Genomic DNA, 21,163 nt, shown 5'->3' on the forward strand with positions numbered 1-21,163 from the left:
ATGACGTGCTGCAGCGGGGCGGGCCTCTCTCTGTGCTGCAAGTATATGACGTCCAAGCCGAACAGTGTACTGAAAGAAGGAGACTCCTGGGCGATCTGCAGAAGAGAGGGGGTCCCTCCATAGCCACTCACCAGGATCCCACTGTACTCGTGCCAGTGGACAACACTCCCAAGCCCATAGCCTCCAGTGTCTAGTCTCAAGAGCTGTTGGGTCAGGGTCTATGACGCAAGTCCTCCCACAGATGCCCACAACTCGAATCCTCTGGAAACAGCACTCTGCTACCTGCGGGGCCTCTACTGCAACTCGCTGTAATCGTCCGCCACCCTGAAGCTCGAAGAACAGGGCTGGGACAATCTCTAAGCAGGCCCTGACTGAAATGAGAACCTCGAGTCGTGTGAAGGCTCCCATCCACCGGGGTGCTACTGGCTCGAGAGGCGTGAGCCACTCAGCTGGAACTGACTCTGAGATGTCCCGACACATACTCTGCACCCCTCTCATGCCCTGTAGCTGTAAACCCTGCACCTCCTCTGACAAACCTGTGAACTCTAGCCAGTCACCTAGAGAGCGCGCTGGACCTGCTGCCATGGGACCCCAAGAAACATGAGGCCAACTCCCAACCAAGTGGCCTCTCTGAGTGCTAACCATGGGGTTCCAGACGAGGGGCTGCCGTAGGCGCTCCTCCGTGCACGTCGGCTGTCTCTGCTCTAGGCCACGCTATAAGAGCTCCCAAGATCGAAGCAAACTCACAACGAAGCTGTCCTCCAGTCTCCTGCTCAAACCAACTCGGCGCAACTCTGTAAAGATCCATCTGGTCGAAGGTTGCCAAGGGCCTCCTGACTGAGGCGCCCTGGCACGAAGCCTCTGCAACAAGAACTCCTTCCAGGGCTCCTCGCCTGGAAGAAGTCCTCTGACGACGAACTTCCCAAGAAGGGCTCTGCTCTGCTGTGCTGGATCAATGATCCCAAGCCCTCCCTGAGAACAAGGAAGTGTGATGACCGACCAAGCCACCTTGGCTCGGGCAATCTGAGTGTCACGACCTGACCAAAGGAAGTTCCTGATCAGCCTCTCGACCTGATTGATACAAGAACTCGAGAAGATCCAACAAGAAGTGATGTACCACATAGTCGCCAACAACACCTGGTTGGCAACTACTACTCTACCAACCAGCGAAAGTCGTGCTGAGCTCCAATGTAGCAACTTTCTCCTGATGGACAGGAGAAGAGGAGCAATCTGCTGCTCGAGGGACAAGTCCAAACCAACCTGACAACCCAAGTACCGAACTGCCCTCCCTGGGGGAATCCACCTGAAACCCTCTCCTGGCATCCAATCTGGCACAGGAGCACTGCCAACCGAAAAAGCCATTGTCTTTCTCCAGTTGATCAGTGCGCCCGATGCACAAGAGAAGGTCTCCAAAGCCTGCTCACATCTGTGTAGATTGGCCTCCTAGCCCTCTAAGTACAAGGCTGAGTCGTCGGCAAACTCAGCGTCCAGAAGCTCATCCCCCCGTATTGGGAGTGCTAAGCCCCTCAAACCAACCTGCTGTGACACCAAAAATCTGCTCATCGCCTCCGCATAGAACAAAAAGAGAAAGGGGGCAAGAGGACAACCCTGTCTGACCGATCGTGTGAGCATGAAGCGCTCACCTCTACCTCCTGCCAAAAGCACCTGACTGTGAGCCTGTCTGTACAAAGCTGGCACCCCTCTGATCCAAGCATCTGAGAAGCCCATCCTGCGTAGAGTGCCCTCTAGAAAGTCCCAGTCAACTCTGTCGTATGCCTTCTCAAAATCGAGAAGAAGAATCACAAGGTCCTCCCCACAGAGCCGTGCCAGGGCAGAAGCCTCCTAAAAAGTGAAGATGTTGTCAAGGATACTGCGTTCCTTGACAAAACCTGTCTGAGTCCCATGTATAAGGCTCTCCAAAAGTGGCTGAATCCTCAAACTCAGAGCCTTGGCAAGAATTTTGTAGGCTGAGTTGAGGATGGTGATGGGGCGCCACTGTCGAATCTCATCCAAGGAGCCACCCTCCTTTGGAATGAGGTAAATCAGGCCCTCACTCATGCTATCCGGCATCACTCCTGTGTGCATAATGTACTGAAAGGCACTACAAAGATCTGGGCCAAGCAGGTCCCAGTACTCCAAGAAGGAGCTGGGAGTCAGCCCATCCTCACCTGGACAGCTACCACGAGGGAGGGCCCTAAGAGCCGTGTGCAGCTCCTCAAGCTGAAGAGGCATCTCTAGCCTCTGGCGCATCTCCTCAGTCACAAGACAAGCCATCTGTGCTCAAACCTGCTCCCTGCATGCATCCTGCCGCTCTGACTGGGGCTCAGCCGACAGTAACTCACGGTAAAAGTCAGTAGCAACTGCACGCATATCCTCGGGCTCACAAACAACTGACCCATCGGGTCTCCTCAACTGATTGACCTTGGCATGCGAGTGCCGAGGTCCCACTGTCTCAAAGAAAGCACCTGTCACTCTGTCACCCACCTAAGTCCACTAAGATGCCTATCGGTGAAAGGCCAACTCATGACGCCTCTCCTCTGTGCAAGCAAGCTCCTATCGAGCCTGTTGTAACTGCTCCTCCAACCATGGACTGTCTGGATGCTGCTCCTGCATCCTCTGTAGTGAAGCAATGCCTCGTCTGAGACGCTGCTGCTCCTCTCTCGCTGTAGCCCGTCGAGCCAGAGACTCCTGGAGAAAAAAGTGGCTAAGCTGAGCTAGGCCTAAGGCCACTCTGTCTGCAGGTAGAGCCTGGCTGTCCATGCCCTCTGTCCAGAGAGCCTCTACCCTCTCTCTGAGTGCTGAGTCCAACAAGACCCGCTCTGGGATGCGAAGCATCGTGCTCCCACTCCTCTGCCTGTCTGCCACTGTGAGGATCACTGGTGCATGATCCGAGAAGGATGTCCCTGCCAGGATGCCCACTGATCCCCCCGAGTCACTGAAGTGGTCTCTAGTGTAGAAGCGATCTATCCGCAATAGATTCACTCCTCCCACTCTGCAGTCCGATCTAGAGAAGGCAAGACTCTCTGGAGGCCTCACAAAGCCAGAATGCTTCCATGTATCCGAGACCCTCAAAGTCATACACAACCTCTCCCAAGCTGCTAACTCGACTCCATGCACAGTAGCATGGCTGCCTCCGATCCTGTCAGAAGGGTCCTCCAACATGTTGAAGTCCCCTCCTACACACCAATGGTCAGCCTGTGGCAAAGACTCAACAATCTGTGACCAAAACTCTGCACGAGCACTCGCCACATTGGTCGCATAGATGTTCAGGAAGCCCACAAGGCCACCCTGAACCTGCATAGTAATCCACTGAGCCCTGCCTGGCACAATAATCCCTCTGCCCACAATGGCATGCTGCAATGAGTCCGCAATAGTCATACATACCCCACCCTGGATGCCTCCAGGTCCAAAAGCAACTGACCAAAAGGTATCATATCGTCAACGCAAAATCTGACCACATCGCCGAATGCGGCTCTCAGACAGATGGTGCTCCTGAAGCATAAGGAGATCAATCTCTCCTCCCACAAGGCAACGCTGAAGCTCCTGACGCAATCGGCCCCGCTGTCGCTGAAACTGGGGCCCACCTAATCCCTGCACGTTCCACGAGACGATCCTCATGGCGAGCCAGAGAGAACAGATGCTGCCGCAACAGCAAGACGGGCTATCTTCGAGGCTGGCTTGGATGGGGAGTAATCCGCATCCGAGCGTCCTCTAGATAGGCGAGACTGCAGTGAGTGCCTAGCCCAAGCCCAAGCAGAGCGAGCCGTGTGTAAAGCAACCTTCTCTGTCCAGGAGTCCTCATGAATGTATACATAGCAAGGCAAACACTGCGTATCAGCAAAAAAGTACACCACAATGTGCCTACATCCTGCTGAGTCTGGGAGTGTCACCGCAAACTTGGCCAGTGGCCACAAAGTCTGCAACAAATCTGTAACTCCAAGTTCTCCCATGTGGTGAGAGAACTCGAGAACCTGTGTATGCAACCATCCCACCACTGAGTCGAGGGACCACTCTGTCTCGGTCCTACCACAGAGAGGGAAGGAGAAACCAACTGCTGAGTCCAAGGCCTCTGTCCCCCTAGCGGCAAGGAACAAAGCATGGACCTTGAAGCAGGCTGTCTCGTGGTTTGCTGCAGAATCGCTGAGAAAGCGAGTGAACCCGTAGTCGAAGAAATCCCAGCGGCGTCGGAGGTCAATGCTCGACAGACCACGAGGTATAGCTGCAAGGGAAGATGTCTGAATATGCAGAGGAGGCCGCAAGAAGGGCTGACCCTCTCTTGCTAGGCGACTCGTGGCAAAGGCGCTGCCAAGAGATCTCCTAGCCGCCGGCGAGGGACCAGTCTCCTGAGTCGACTATGGTACTGGAGCAGGAGGGGGGGGAGAAGGAGCTGGGGGAGGGGGGGGGGGGGGGAAGAAAAGTGGGGTGGGGCAACAGAGGTAGAGAGGCGAGGTGGGGAGTGGACGGGAGCAGAGGGCGGGGGGGAGGATGAGGAGGAGGGGAACACTGAAGGTGGGGCGGCTAGCGAGGGTGAAGCGGAGGTGGAGGCTGGCGTAGGGGGCTCCTCCTGCTCAAGAGGACCAAAGCGGTTCCCAGTGGAAACCCAATGCTGCTGAGTAGGCACCTGAGGGCCACTCGAGTGCCAGGTTGTCGCTGTGGACCCTGGCGTCGACGGCCACGGGCCTGCTGCCACCCCTCCTCCGCTGGAGCCCCAGGCTCGGAGGGTGGCTCTGAATCTGTGCACTGTGCCCCTGCTGAGGCTGCGGCCCAGCCTTGGTAGGCTGAGGCTGAGGCTGAGGTGCAGGTCGTGGCCTCCTCCGTGGACAGGCCTTCGCTAGGTGGCTCATCTGTCTACAAATGAAGCACTGGTTCGGGAGACCCGAGTACTCCACACTCTGTCTAAACCAACCCCCACTCACCCGAGGCAGAAGGATGACCTTCGGGAGTGGGTATCTTTGACCAAAACTCGAACTGAGGGGATGCCAGCCGACTTGGCAGCTACTGATGCTGCCGTACGAGGTGTCTCTAGGACAGTCCCGATGGCGGAGCCAATCCTGGAGAGAAGTGGTAGGTACTCCCTCCGTAAACCCGGAAAGCAGACTGAGATGGGGATCTCTGCCTCCTCTACTAGCACATCCGAAGTCGGGTCAAAACCATGTCGCCACTGTCGAAAGTGGGCGCGCGATGCTCGGATGGCCATTGGACTCATAGCTATGACCTTGGAGGCCATCTCAAAGGTCTCGAACTCGATCTGGTAGTACCCCCGTCCGAGAATCTGGACATCCAAGATCTTGCCCACCTCTGCGAGAAGGCGGGCCTGGAGAAGGTCTCGCAGCTCTCCTCTGCTAGGTCGGGTGCCGAGAACCTTGCAGATGACCGAAGTCGCCTGCAAACGCTCTACCTCTGCGGCAAGGTTCGCTTGCTCTATCGGCGAAAGAGCAGGTCCAATGGTGGGCTCAACGGGGTCGGGCGAGGGGACTTCAGGCGAGTCCCTCTGTGGCGAAGCTGGAGCCTCCATCTGTGTCTACTGTTGTGGCGTAAGAAGAGGACGGCGGGCGGAATCTGCAACTTGGCACGCAAAGCACTGCCCTAAAATGGACTCAATGCTGTAGGTACCGATTTGCAGGATGCAACTAGGAGGAAAAAAAAAACAGGCGGGCCGGGGGGGGGGAATGCGGGAGCGCTGGCAGCAAAAGGCGGGGGCGGCAATGGCGGGAGCGACTGCACCAAGGGGAGGGCAGCTGGCGGCAGAGGCGGAAAAGGTGGGCGGGGCTACAGCAGCAGCAGTAGCGTGAGCTGCTACAGCAGGGTTAGGGCAGCGCGTGGGCGAGCAGAGCAGTGAGGGGGGTAGCGAGGGCTAGCGGGGGGGCAGGCGGGCAGCACTAGGGGGGGGGGGGGGGAGGGCGAAGGCGTAGGGAAGGGATTACAGCAGCAGCGAGCAGCTCCTGGCAGGAGGTAACTTCATCCTCTGTGAAAAACAAAAGCCATATGAATGCTGTCCAGCGATTTTCAGCGTGCTCGTATGCTCCCGGCAGGGTCCGGAGAAGTGTAGAGGAGTATGGGAAGGGTGGTGAATCACCGTCACTTCCCCAAATGGGCTGAAAACAGAGAAAACAGCAAGGGTTAATGGCTGAAATCTGATGAAGACGGAGAGGATGCGGGACCAGCAAGGCACTGGATGCCAAGCCGGTGTGGAAGGCAAGATCTGGAGACTCCCTTTGATGCCAATGCCCAGTGTTTTGCTAAAAACGCAGCAGCAAGGCAAAAACACAAGTGCTCCCCAAAAACTCAAGAGGCAGCCAAAACGTTGATGGATTGGAGGGGTTTTCCAGCGACGAAATTGCCCAAAAAGTGTAGCGCTGGCTGCCAGAAGCAAAAAACGCTGGCCTAATCTGAAAAAACACGGGTGAAGGGGGTCCTTCGCAACAGAAAAGCGCCAACGTCCGTCGCGTGCCTGGCTTTTGCAAATCGCTAGCAGATCTGTAGAAAACGTTGATGCTTTCCAAAAACGCTGGCTGATGTGATCCCTTGGGAGGAGAACCTGATGCGGATCAATGTTGGTGACTGATACCATGTGAGTGCGCGTGGGGGGGGGGGGGGGGGGGGGGGGGGGGGGGGGGGGGGGGGGGGGGGGAGAGAGAGAGAGAGAGAGAGAGAGAGAGAGAGAGAGAGTAGACAACAAACGCAAGATATGGTGAAGAGGGGGCGATCAGCCCCCCATGACTACCATGAGCAGAAGACCCAATACACAATAACCAGATAGTGTGGAAGTGGATACCCCGCTGGCCCCATAAATAGGTGCCCAAGGGGAGGTAGGGCAATGTTTGGAAAAAATCCCCCACGACCCAACAAGCAATAAATGATATATGAAATATATGAGGACGCCCGGACAAAGGTGGGCGGTTGGCCCCAAACTCGTGCGGTCGGACCAAGTACAACCTAGACTATGGGTGGCCAGCCCGGAGACATACTAGCCGTACATGTATGCCCTAGACCTGTGAAGCAGCAGAGTGGTGTAAGTCTAACAAGTACTACCACTCGAATAGTTCCGTCATGAAAACATTGCGGGTGAAGATGAAAGATAAGGGTGCTCGGAGGTATTTCCAATGGTTGCTTGTCGACGCAAGTGGATGCACGCTGCATGCGAATGTGAAGAGGGTTGAAGATCCTTGAACCAACTCCTTCCATATCCGCACAAGAGGCAAGTAGATCTTGGTTCTCAAGATCTGGATTTTTGTGGATCCAATGTCCATCTTCGTTCAAAGCCATAGCAATGAAGAGAGGAACGCGCCCGGTGCGTGATGGACTAAGGGTGGGAGTGGCTAATAAGTCCGAGATCGGGACACGAAAATTCTTCAAGGAAAAAAATTTGAGCAAGGTTCTTTGGGTTCTTGGTTCTGCTTAAGTTCCTTGGTTCTGCTCGCCTCTTTGGGTTCTTGGTTCTTCCCTTGAGCTTCCGAAGCCGAAGCACACAAGGAGCCCTAGTCCAATGTAATGTGCAACGGAAGTGAATGATGGTGTATGCTCCGGATGAGTGCTCACTTCGTGCCCAAGATTCCTTTTATTGAAGGGGTGAGAGAGCCCCCGTTTACTTTAAGAGAGATCGTGCAATAGACCAAAACAAGAGAGAATGCAAACTATGAGTGAAAGCGCTGAGAGAGAGAGAGAGAGAGAGAGAGAGAGAGAGAGAGAGAGAGATCAGATGGGGTCCCAAACCCCCCTCCAAGGGCCTCCCCCCCTCTCTATTGCTAGAGAGGTACTTGCTTTAGATTGCACGAAGTTTGGTACAATGGTTCTAGATGCTTGATGACAACAATGGCGACGACGACGATGATGCTTGGAACTCTGAGGTACTGCGAAGCTAAAGGGCTGAAATCTGAAAACGCCAAGGATGCTGGCTGAGGTTTGCAACGACGAGGCTAGGGGCCTAGGGCTGTATCTTGAGGATCTGCTGCGGGGAAGGGATGAGTGCTGAAGTCAAAATGCTGGTGGCTGGTTCTGAAAACGCTGATGGCTGATGGAAAACGCTGGCCTTGCTGGTGCCAAAACGCTGGTCCTGCTGGTGCTTTTGGAGAGGCTCTGTCACAAGGGCTGAAACCAAAAACACTAGGCTGATCTGGGTGTTGATGGTCGATGCGGCAAGGATCTACAACTGGGAAGGGTGCGGTACGTCGAGGCTAAGGCTGATCTAAAAACGCTGGTCTTATGGGCTGAAAACTCAGGTCTTCATGATGCAAAATCGCCAAGCTGGGCTGAATCTGAGTAAACGCTAGAGATCCCGTACTTGAGAGACTAAGTGCTGGGTGCTGCAGGTACTTGGTGCTTGGTATTGCGGGGTACTTTGGTACTTGGCACTGCAGGTACTGTTGGATACTGAAGGTACCGGGGTGCTAAGGACACCCAAGTCCTGATGATCCCTACGCTAAGCTAGGCAAGAGCCAAGCCCAAACGCAAGGGGCGCTAGATGCTGGGGTATTGCGTCGACGACAACGATGATGACGTACTTGTGTTGCGGTATTGCAGTACTGCTGAGGTGCTAAATTCTAATGGGTACTGTTGGAGATGCTCGGTACTACGACGACAACGACGACGAGGCTGTGGGCTGATCTGCTATCGCCAGGGACGACGATGGGCTGAAAGCTGAAACAATGAGGATACTGTGACGAGGACTGTAATCACGACGAGGTTATGGGCTGGATGCTGAAAACATTGAGGCTGATGGGAAAAACGCTAGCCTTGCTAGTGCCAAAACGCTGGTCCTATTGGTGCTTCTGGAGAGGCTCTGTCACTGCTTCTTTGCCTTCTATTGGCGCCCAGGGGGCTTCATTTATAGGTTTTTTTGCCATTTTCCCTACCTACTTTCAATAAATGTCATGTCAAAGTCACTTATTAATAAATGACTTGAATGACTATTCATATGCCTATATGCTTAAGTGACTTAACTGTGCAAGAGAGGGTATGCAACTATGACTGGCCTAGACATGCACGTCCTGCTAGAGGCTCAAAAGGGTGGCAGGCTAGGTCCTAAGCTAAGATTGGCGCTAGACGGGGTGATCCTGGAGCTAAGCCTTCTAATGTGCACACGCATTCAGTGCAATAGAAGTGTACATTGCTCGTAGAAATGTTAAAAGTACAATGCTCACTTCTATAATAGACAAAATATGAAGATTTCATTAAGTCATTTGTATAGCATGCATGTAATCGAGGACGTTTGCGATCTCGAGAGGTATCACCAGATTGTGACAAACACTAGCTTTATTTGTTGGTTTCCTTCCCTTGATTTTATTTAATTTTCGGGACCCTCTTTTTTATATCACAATGCCCGGACATTGTATGGGTAGTGTGAAACAACCGTTGGCCAAGAGTTTCACCCGACGTAGTCAAGGCCAAGCAGCCATGAGATGGTTAAGCGGATCGGCACTGAAAGCTGACTAGTAGAGAAGCGGCTAGGCTCAGTTGAAGTCTTTTAGGCCCCTCGAGGGGACTTCATAAGTTGGTGGGGGTTAGGAATTGAGCCAAAATGGGCAAAGTGGACACTTGGCAGAGCTGGAGGCTCCAAAAGGACACCCCAAAATCTATTGGGAAGAGAGAGGGCTGATTTTGAAGCCATTGTGAAAACTCTGTGCGTGTGTGTGTGTGTGTGTGTGTGTGTGTGTGTGTGTGTGTGAAAGAGAGAGAGAGTAGCGGGTGCAGGTGATCACAGCTTTAATGGAAAGCTTCCTTCTTCTCTGTCTTATGTAGCAAGATGACTCCCCTTTTGAATACATATTCGTGATGCTCAGCTCAAGGGCTTTTCATCTGTTATGTACAGTTGTGGGGATTCTATCCTCGAATGTCGAGGCAAGAGCCTCTTGCACGGGTACCTAATCAGCTAATCATTGATTCAAAGCAGGTACATGCGCTAATAGGACGATTTAGAGAGATTTCTCGCGCTTGCCTAAATCAAAGGGCAAGTAACCTGATTTAGGCAAGTAACCCTGTAGGTGCAAGAGCTCAAGAGCTACCCCAAGGATCCATCGGCACGCAAATTGGAGCACAAAACAAAGAATTACACCTTGATGGAGCTTCGGAGAAGCTAGGAAATTATCAAGAAAGTCTCGAAACGGAACTCCAATGCTCTGTGTCTGGACTACTTTGAATATTGAAATTACGAGTGTTGAAACTCGTTTTCTGTTTGTGTGGTGTTGTAAGATTACCATTTTGTACATGCCAAGCCGGTTAAAACGATCCCGATAGATCCAAGATCACAACAGATCCAAACGTTGACACAAAGCGACGACACACTTGGCTAGATAGCTATAAGACTGAAGAAAGGTAAAGGAAAAGGATCTTTCTAATCTATTTGAAGGAACAACTAGAACATGGCTAGTGTGCCAATTGTAACTCACATCATGAGAGTGCTTTCTCCAAACAAGAGACATTTGTAGATATTTTCTATAACACCACAAGTGCCTACCTTATGAGATCGTGTTCCAATTATGTCGGAAGTGGTAGCGGAAGATGGATTAATATGGCTACACAACCTCTCCTCTATGAGGGTAAAGAGCAGCAACCTCCAACTCTAGACCCTCCCAGAGAAACCGAGTGCGGTGATTTCCTAGATCTACAAAGATGCCATAGAGGGATGAGTCCTCAAGGGCAAAAGAGGGCACACAAGGAGAGGACCTGCAAAAAACACAAAGGCATAGAGAGAGAGAGAGAGAGAGAGAGAGAGAGGGGGCGATGTGATAAAAACCCTAGAGAGAGAAATCGTTGCAAGGGAGAAAAACAGTGGAGAGAATGACCCAAAACGCCAGCTCACACTGCTGATACTCAAAACTGATGATACAAGGATACGCCACTAAGAAGCAAACAAAATGACACCACCCACAATACAAGGTGGGCAAAACGATGGCAGGACTAGGCTAGAAATGACAAAACTACTCACATAGGGAAGGCAAAGCCACAAAACAGCCCTCACTCCCTATGATCAGCCCTTGGGAGATATTGGGGCACTAGCAACTCTGCCAAGGCCGGCCAAAAAGGTTTTTTGCCACACCGCCATCGTCGTCATCCTCTAAGTACTATAGTTGGTACCATCTAACTGACGATGAGTCGGAAGAGGAGGTATCTTCATTCGTTTGTCGCCTCTCTCCGTTCGATACCACCACCTGATGATAATCCAGCACCACCACTGTTTTGAGTCACCTTCCGAAATGTAGAAGGAAGCAAGGTTGTACCAATACGTACGTGTGGAACCGTATTGTACGGTACATCCGTATTGATCCGTACAGTACGCGTATGGATCGTACAGTACGGTGATTTTTTTATAAAAAAAATTTAAAGCCCTTTTAGGCTATCTGGATATCAATTTGCGTGACTTTTTCGTTGCCCAATGTCGTTGTCGAGCGTTACAGAGAAAGGCATTTGCAGACTGTGCAGAACCAGGTACCTACTACCCCCCCCCCCCCAACTCTCTCTCTCTCCCCCTCTCCCTTCTCTCTCTCTCGAGTCTCTCTCTGCGAGAGAATACACCAGTCAAAGCATCCACTAAATCCTCGATTCCTCTGAGCTCTCTGAGTCTCGACTCTCACCTGTGACCTTATTATTTGCATGTTTTCAGCAGGCTGTTTTCATTATGCCGAAACCTACGAACCCTTTGTGGAAAGAGCACACCAATGTAATTGAAGTTAAGTGAATCTCTAGTGGATAATGTGTGTAGTAATGTGTCCCCAAGTACTTTGCATGATATAGATTGGTTAACCCTCTAACGAGGAAAATAAAATTTTCTTAAATTTCCTCTCATTTATTGTTTTTTTACAAAGGTACGTATTTTTACGTACCTAAAAAATTTATCCATACGGTACGACATACAGTACGTACAGTCACGACCCGTACAGTACGTATGGTACAACCTTGGAAGGAAGAGTATGGTTGTGTGAGGAGGATAGGCTCGGGCACTTGGAAGAGATGCTCCAAATCCGCCTACACAAATTCAAATCAGCACCAAACCTGAGACACAAATGGATGGCCAGCCAAAACTCTCTCCTTTAGTCCTCTTATGCACCTCCAAATCCGGGTCTACACGCGATCCAAATGATCGCTCCGAATCTAAGATTTACTACAGCCGATAGACAACCTTTCCAATCTTGCACTAAGAAGCAAACAAAATGACACCACCCACAATACAAGGTGGGCAAAACGATGGCAAGACTAGGCTAGAAATGAGAAAACTACTCACATAGGGAAGGCAAAGCCACAAAACAGCCCTCACTCCCTATGATCAGCCCTTGGGAGATATTGGGGCACTAGCAACTCTGCCAAGGCCGGCCAAAAAGGTTTTATGCCACACCGCCATCGTCGTCATCCTCTAAGTACTATAGTTGGTACCATCTAACTGACGATCAGTCGGAAGAGGAGGTATCTTCATTCGTTTGTCGCCTCTCTCCATTCGATACCACCACCTGATGATAATCCAGCACCACCACTGTTTTGAGTCACCTTCCGAAATGTAGAAGGAAGAGTATGGTTGTGTGAGGAGGATAGGCTCGGGCACTTGGAAGAGATGCTCCAAATACGCCTGTACAAATTCAAATCAGCACCAAACATGAGACACAAATGGATGGCCAGCGAAAACTCTCTCCTTCAGTCCTCTTATGCACCTCCAAATCCGGGTCTACACGCGATCCAAATGATCGCTCCGAATCTAAGATTTACTACAGCCGATAGACAACCTCTCCAATCTTGCAAAGCTCGCGCTAGATCCTCGAAAGATCACACCAGATGCAATTATACCAGATCTGAATCAGAAAAACAGCAAGCTATCACCCCTACAAAACTTCTCCAAAAGCATCGGAACACGCTGCAAATTATGCTTCAAGATCGGATCCAACACCAAAGCTCTAATACCATGTCAGACGTGGTAGTGGAAGATAGACCGATATGGCTGAAAATCAAGGTGGATAAGTATGATTAATACAGTACGAAACGTTAAAAAACGTTGTACAATGTGGGTAATCACTACCAATATGAAAAAATATTAATATCGTATACAAACAGACATGCATGTCTACTTATGCATGTTTGCGTACATGTAAATGCATCCATATATGCTTGTATACACACATGCATGTATACATCATATATACACAACCCTAGATACATGCATGAATGTGCATGTGTGCGTATAAATAACAACCAGTATGTAAAGTACTGAATACAAGTACAATATTCATTGTACAGTAAGGGAAGATTGATAAATACGCATTTGGAATGCGACCTTGCTGAAAACAGCGACAACACGTGCACGACCTTTCATCTCGGATGGTGGACAACAGCAACCTTCAAATGTGGAACCCCCGAGAGGAACCCCATTGCGGTGATCTCCTAGATCTGCAAAGACACTGCAGAAGGAGAATCACCCAAGGAGGAGAGGGCACAAAAGGAGAGGACGTACAAAAAACACAAAGGCACGGAGAGGGAGAGCAAGTTCGTAAAAACTCTATAGAGAGAAAACACTGCAAGCGAGAGAAACATTGGTCATCCCCCCTCCCTATAGAGACCCCCCTAAAAATCCACGACCCAAAAAATAGCAGCCAATCTAGAAAGAACATGGAACCTGCCCGTAGATGAAAAAATAGTGGCAATGGCTCTAGGAATAAATGCCCTAGACCTAGGGCTACCAAGAGGAAAACAAAACAACACCTCCAGTTGTCACCAGCCAGTGGCAATTCCATTTTTTTCTTATTTTCTCTTTCTTTGGGGAATTTCGTTTGTTTTACCTTTTGGAAACACCCCTCTGGAAATCTAATTGCCCTGCATTGCATAGCCAGTGTGGAACTGTTCAGAGAGAGTCCAGGCCTCAGGGCTAAAGAGCACTAAGGTTGGACAAGGACTATGGTTAGCCAAAGTGGGCTCATTGGCCAACCAAAGCGGAATCCTTTGCTACATAGGCTACATTTCAGTTCTGGGTGTGGCTGCAGTGTACAAAGAGGGTCAGATGACCTAGAAGAATGTAATGGCAGAAACTCCTAAATTTTAGGGACTGCTATTTTTGGACGGCAAAATGTCTTCGCGTCATTGCGTGCAGTTTGACATGGGGATCATTTTGTTACTCTGTGGCCAAGTCAACAGAGGCTGCAGGTGAGATATTTTTAGACCCGAGGGTCTAAAGCGGGAAAATGCACAAATGAGTGACACTTGGCACTCTGAGGCCAGTTTACTACTTAAAGAGAAGGCAAAAACGTGATTTTCAGCTGTGAGCTCGTTTTTGAGTGCTGTCACAGGTGGGAGAGCTTCAATGGAGTGCTGGCTTACCCTCTATGTACAGTGAGGTGCAGGATGTCATGACCTGCACACCTCTCACTACTCTCTCTCTCCCCTATTCTTTATGGTTATGCCCCTCTAGTGGGCTTTTCATTTGACCAATGTACAGTTATGTGGGTTCATGCGCGATTGCCGAGGCAAGAGCCTCTTGCACAGGTACTGGATTAGCTAGCGGCTAATCCCCCGCAGGTACAGGTGAATTCGGAGAGGTTTCACATGCGAAATCCCGTCCGATTCAAAGGGCAAGTAGCCCTACAAGTGCGGGAGCTCGAGGTCTTGCTACAAATGCGACCAGCACGCGAAACGGAGCCCAAAACAGGGAATTACAGCCTGCTGTGTATTTTTGCAGGTTTAGGGTTTTGGCCCTAAACGGACCCTAATACCCCCAGGAAGTTCGGGGACGCGAGGGGACCGCTGCACAGGTGATTTGGCGCATTTTCAGGGCAGAAAACAGAGAATTCAGCGTGCTGCAGATTCTCGCCAGGTTTTGCAAAGTGTCCGTATGCGTCGGGAAAGTCATCTAATGCGTGGGGATACTAAATGTGAAGGGTCCTAGTACAGTTATGCTGCCGAAATCGAGCCAGAACAGAAGAAATTCAGCCCAGATTGTGCGGGGCAGCTTGTAGGGAACCACAGCTTTTATTCCCTCTTTTAAAGAATAAAGAAATACCGAAAGGGGCGCCTATTTAGGGGCCAATCTGGTGTGTGACTCGCATACAGATGCATTCTAGCATCTGTATCCCATTCCCCTCTCTTGTGTCATTATAGCACAGGTAGAATAGACGACTAATAATGGGTGAAAGCTAAATCAAGGTTTGAAGTAAAGTCAACCGCCCTTTTTGAAGTTAACAGACCGGTTTCATGGTTACATCGACGGGATTAAATCACTTTTTCCTCAAAAAGTGAGCCTTGGTCAGTTTGGGTTAAAGACACACAGAGAGTTTGGGATGACCTTGAAAACACAGAGAATTTGAAAGTAGATCGAGTGGATGTACAAGTGAGAAAGGCTACGAGAGTCTTTCTTTGGATACAGGTGAGAAAGGCTACGAGTCTTTCTTTGGATTTACAGGTGAGAAAGGCTACGAGCGTCTTTCTTTGGATACAAGTGAGAAAGGCTACGAGTCTTTCTTTGGATACAGGATGGATGGCAACAAGGAAGAGGGTTCCTCTTCAAAGGATAGACAGCCTATTCCAACTGCACATGAAATTGACGAGAGTTCAAGACAAGCAGAGAAAGCTTTGCAGGTTGTTACTGCTGTGACCATGTTCAAGCAATTGATGCAGAATCCAAGATTTATGGAGTTCATACAATCTTCATCAATAGCACATCAAGTTCAAGGCAGTTTTGGCATGCCAGGAACAGTGTTTAGGGGTATGCAAGACATGGTGCCCAACCCCATGTATGCAAACATTGGTTTGCACCCAGGATTTCAGGGCACACAAGGTCAGTTTGGGGTGTCACAAGGCAATTTGGGTATGGCTGGTTTTTCAATCCCATCAGTGAATATGACATCTGGACATCAACATGTTACTGGCCAGGGAGTGCAGATGGCTCCCACAGGTGTACCCATTATGCAAACTGTCTCTTTTGACAATTTGGAGTCAATGGATAAGCTAAATCCATACAAAGAAGATGATCAATGAGTCCATAGACACATTCAGTGGTTTTGATGAGAGGACAAAGGTTTTCTCTTTCCTTGAACAGTTTGACAAAGCATTTGTTGGAAGGAGCATGGAATACACTGTTGTTACAAGGACAGACTCCTTCCACTTGGAATGATTTCATACAGGTACCGAATTAGCTAAAGGCTAATTCAAAACAGGTACAGGCTGATTTAACAAGATTTCTTGCGAGAAATCTCGTGTAAATCAAAGGGCAAGTAGTCCTACTGATGCAGAAGATCAAAGGCTACGAATTGGTGCGATTGGCACGCAAAACAGAGCCCGAAAGAAGAAAATACAGCTTGCTGTATTTTTCTGCAGATTTAGGGTTTTGATCCTATTTGATACCTTTTTGTCCCAAGAGCTTCGAGGAAGCTAGAGGACAGTAATACAAGTGATCTGGAGCATTTTAGGAGCTAAAAACAGAGAATTCAGCGTGCTGAATTTCCAGGACAGGTTTGCAAAAGTGCTCTATTATGCGTGAATAATCACTTGGATATGTGGATTTTTGGTTGTGAAGGTTTCTACTATAGTTATGCTGCCAAAATTGGGTCAAAAAGAGAATTCTCAGCCCAATAAAAGTGACAGCATAAGGATAGATCACAGGTTAATCTCCAAAGATCAAGATGAAGAGCAGAGAAAGATTGTTTTCGATGCTCAGTATGCAAATCAGTGATATTGCATAAAGGCTGAAATTGCCTGAGAGTTGGAAGATTCACAATGCGTTTCACGTGAGTCTTCTCAGACCCTATGTGGGTGATGTGCCAGAAGATATGCCAATTGAAGATCAGCCGGAAGTCGAGGAACTTGACGAGATCTTTGTCTCGGAACAGATTTTGGCACATAAAGAAAGAAAAGAAAAGGCAAGGTTGCAAGGTGCTGTTTGGTAAAGTTCAAAAGCTATTCACCTCTAGATGTCAAGTGGATGGAAAAAAGTGAACTTGCAGAGTCACTAAAAGTATGGGAACTTAAAACCTTGGTTTGCAACCTACCTTGACCCCTTGAGATTCAGAGCTACATGGATTGTCAGTGTGACAATGGCTTCTGAAAGAAATGATGTACATGTTACTTACAGTGAGCTCAAATGAAGTGCATGTTACATGAATATTAGAGCTGTACAGATTGTCAGTTTGGCAATTGCTCTTATGGAATGTCCAAAAGTTTGGTTAGTGCTATAGAAGTGAGTATTTCTTGTCAGTTTGTCAAGGATACAGTAATTGCTTCTATTAAAGGGTACATGTGTAACTGCATTCTTAAACTGTCGGTTTGGGTATGCTCGAAAGTGTTACTGGATCCAACGTGTACTAAAAGACAGTGGCAAAATGCGTCGCTACCATTTTGTCATTGGAAAGTTAATGACTCAAAGCAATGGCAGAGTGTGACGCTTCCACTATGTCATTGGGACAGGGTTCACACGCAGGCAACACATGTGTCGACGAGGTGTTGAATACACCAGGGTCGACAATGAGCATGTATGTGTCGTGCATGTGTCGACAAGTGTTGAATACATTGGAGTGTTGACTGTAAGCATGTACGACATAGGTGCAAACGAGGACGTTTGAGATTTCAAGAGGGGGGTATGTCACCAGCCAGTGGCAATTCCATTTTTTCTTATTTTCTCTTTCTTTGGGGAATTTCGTTTGTTTTACCTTTTGGAAACACCCCTCTGGAAATCTAACTGCCCTGCATTGCATAGCCAATGTGGAACTGTTCAGAGAGAGTCCAGGCCTCAGGGCTAAAGAGCACTAACGTTGGACAAGGACTATGGTTAGCCAAAGTGGGCTCATTGGCCAACCAAAGCGGAATCCTTTGCTACATAGGCTACATTTCAGTTTTGGGTGTGGCTGCACTGTACAAAGAGGGTCAGATGACCTAGAAGAATGTAATGGCAGAAACTCCTAAATTTTAGGGACTACTATTTTTGGACGACAAAATGTCTTCGCGACATTGCGTGCAGTTTGACATGGGGATCATTTTGTTACTCTGTGGCCAAGTCAACAGAGGCTGCAGGTGAGATATTTTTAGACCCGAGGGTCTAAAGCGGGAAAATGCACAAATGAGTGACTCTAGGCACTCTGAGGCCAGTTTACTACTTAAAGAGAAGGCAGAAACGTGATTTTTAGCTGTGAGCTCGTTTTTGAGTGCTGTCACAGGTGGGAGAGCTTCAATGGAGTGCTGGCTTACCCTCTATGTACAGTGAGGTGCAGGATGTCATGACCTGCAGACCTCTCACTACTCTCTCTCTCCCCTATTCTTTATGGTTGTCCCTCTAGTGGGCTTTTCATTTGACCAATGTACAGTTATGTGGGTTCATGCGCGATTGCCGAGGCAAGAGCCTCTTGCACAGGTACTGGATTAGCTAGCGGCTAATCCCCCGCAGGTACAGGTGAATTCGGAGAGGTTTCACATGCGAAATCCCGTCCGATTCAAAGGGCAAGTAGCCCTGCAGGTGCGGGAGCTCGAGGTCTTTCTACAAATGCGACCGGCACACGAAACGGAGCCCAAAACAGGGAATTACAGCCTGCTGTGTATTTTTGCAGGTTTAGGGTTTTGGCCCTAAACGGACCCTAATACCCCCAGGGAGGTTCGGGGACGTGAGGGGACCGCTGCACAGGTGATTTGGCGCATTTTCAGGGCAGAAAACAGAGAATTCAGCGTGCTGCAGATTCTCGCCAGGTTTTGCAAAGTGTCCGTATGCGTCGGGAAAGTCATCTAATGCGTGAGGATACTGATTGTGAAGGGTCCTAGTAGAGTTATGCTGCCGAAATCGAGCCAGAACAGAAGAAATTCAGCCCAGATTGTGCGGGGCAGCTTGTAGGGAACCACAGCTTTTATTCTCTCTTTTAAAGAATAAAAAAATACCGAAAGGGGCGCCTATTTAGGGGCCAATCTGGTGTGTGACTCGCATACAGATGCTAGAATGCATTTGTATCCCATTCCCCTCTCTTGTGTCATTATAGCACAGGTAGAATAGACGACTAATAATGGGTGAAAGCTAAATCAAGGTTTGAAGTAAAGTCTACCGCCCCACAGGCCGGTTACACCAGCAGTATAGGGTGGGCAAAAAAATGGCTGAAACAGGCCGAAAATGAGAAAAACTACCTCACATAGGCCGGGCACAGCCACAAAACAGCCCTCACCCTACTCCCTATGAGCAGCCCCTAGACGATACTGGGGCATTAGGAGCTTCGCCAGGAACGGCCAAAGAGTTAGCAAACTCTAACAAGGTCTACTTCATTCATTCCTTGTCTGGCCTGCACTCTGCCGGTTAAAGAGGCATACTTGCACATGTGCCACTGCTGTAAACAATTTCCATCCATCATGCACTGCCATTTCTCACAAAAGAATCATCTAAACATACCTATGGACCAGTCCCTCCTCTCTGTTAAAGGGATTTACTACTACTAGTCACTGTTAGCAGCATGCGGACATAAACATCCCAATATAAGTTGCTTGCAGTCTTCTCTAAGCTACCCCATTATATGTAAGGTAGCGCTGCATTCTTGATACCTTCCCTACTATGTCCAGATTGCAAATAAGGTCAAAATGTGCACGTGATGCAAACACTTGTACCGCCATCATTCAGCATACTCTAAAACATTTGGAGCAGTTCTTCATAGAAATCTCAATAGTTCACCACCACAACATCAAATGTGTTACCTGTGACACACACAATGACCAACCTAAGCATTTGAATCACCAAAAAGGGAGCATGTGAATGGAACTTTAGTGGGAAGATAGGAGGTGTTTTTAAGCATCCTGGAAGGCGAGAAACAAGTTTGCTTCACGAGAAGTTCCGTACCTCCATAAGCTCAGTTCTGGCTTCATCCACGCCTGCAACATCGTCAAACTTCACAGAAGGGCTATTCGATCGCCTCTTCTGGCTTGATGAGTTTCCGCCAGAAAATTGCCGATACATCAACCAGAATAATGGAGTGAGAGGAATCCACAATGAGAAGATTGTTATCAAGGTGGTTCTCAAGGCTACACCCATGGGTTGCGGTGAGGAGCTGTAAGTAACTCCCTTTTCCCTCATTAAACTGAGAAGGTAGGCCTCATCATTATCAATCCGCCTTGTCGCATACCTCCATGGATGTGACTGTGTCTTTAGCAACTGTTCAGGAGCACCTGCTATAGCTTTCAAGGAAGAAGAAAATGCAGCCACTGCAGCAGATGCTGAGGGTGTTTTGGGGCCATCACTGGATACAGAAACTTGTACAGAAGTGGGTGAACTCAAAACAAGAGATGGTTCTCCAGTTCCCAAACTGGTGTCACCTTCGAAAAGACCATCTACACCTTTCCCTGTTTCGGCAATGGTTAATGGTGAAGGCTGAGGTCGTGTTGTCCTCGTGCCCACTTGTGTGACCCAATGTTTCAACATATCCTCATCCATGACCGACTTCAGTGCACTCAATTCAGTTTGCAATCGCTTTGGCAGAACTTTATCAGAAGGAAATGTAGCCTTTAGCTGCTCTGCATGTGTACCAACAAGTTCTCCGACCTTTTTTCCTTGCGGATCAGCATCATTTGAGTTAGCCACAGCAAGAACTTCACGGGCTGAAGCAGCCTCACCTTCAATTGGTTTCAAATCAAAAAACAATCGTCGGGACCCTTCTTCGAATAGAGCTGACATAACAGAGCCAGCTCTGAGATGATTCACAAGCTCGGAGTAAGGTACAAAATGTGGGGTGGGCACGGTAGTGAGCTTGAGGCAAAGGCAGCCCATGGCAAGCGTACAGCCAAGGAGGGTGGAAAGTGCTGCCTGCTTGGAGTGTGTGCGTGCATACGCAAGTATACTGCGGAGGACAGAGGAGGGAGAGAGCCGCCGCAAGCGGCGAGCAGCAAGGCGCCATCGTCCTTTGAGACGAAAGGGCTTCTTACGCTCTTCTCTCTGCTCCCCTAGGGATGAAGTGCGTGTACGTTGTGTATGCTGCCCCTGCTCGCCTCCTTTGCTCTTGCTCGGGTCCGAGAAAGCGTACACAACATTCGAGGAGAATCTCCTTCGGCAAACCTGCCCGCAATGGTGGCTCACCTTCAACGAGACGCTCGGGTACACGGTGCCACCCAAGCCCTGATAGCGTCCATAGTAGCAGGAAGCGTGCAATGGCAGCGCATCCATCGCCTGTCCTCACACAAAACATATCCAGCTCAACTCATTACGAGAGAGACACTGAAGACGTGATAGCATTCCTTTTCTTTA

The 21,163-nt window shown here is 49.3% G+C and overlaps 1 protein-coding gene across 1 annotated transcript in view; it reads right to left on the bottom strand.

The window, feature by feature from the left end:
* The window catches only part of LOC147428173 (putative inactive ATP-dependent zinc metalloprotease FTSHI 3, chloroplastic), a 41,737-nt gene extending 20,587 nt beyond the window's left edge, over positions 1–21,150 (bottom strand). The window contains exon 1 of the mRNA XM_086496494.1: positions 19,766–21,150. Coding sequence (XP_086352620.1) covers positions 19,766–21,082 — 1,317 coding nt within the window. The 5' untranslated portion in view covers positions 21,083–21,150. The remainder of the gene's footprint in view (positions 1–19,765) is intronic.
* Positions 21,151–21,163: the final 13 nt, after the last annotated feature.

Source organism: Adiantum capillus-veneris, chromosome 23 (genome assembly GCF_014529385.1).
Source record: "Adiantum capillus-veneris isolate H3 chromosome 23, ASM1452938v2, whole genome shotgun sequence".
Lineage (NCBI taxonomy): Eukaryota > Viridiplantae > Streptophyta > Polypodiopsida > Polypodiales > Pteridaceae > Adiantum > Adiantum capillus-veneris.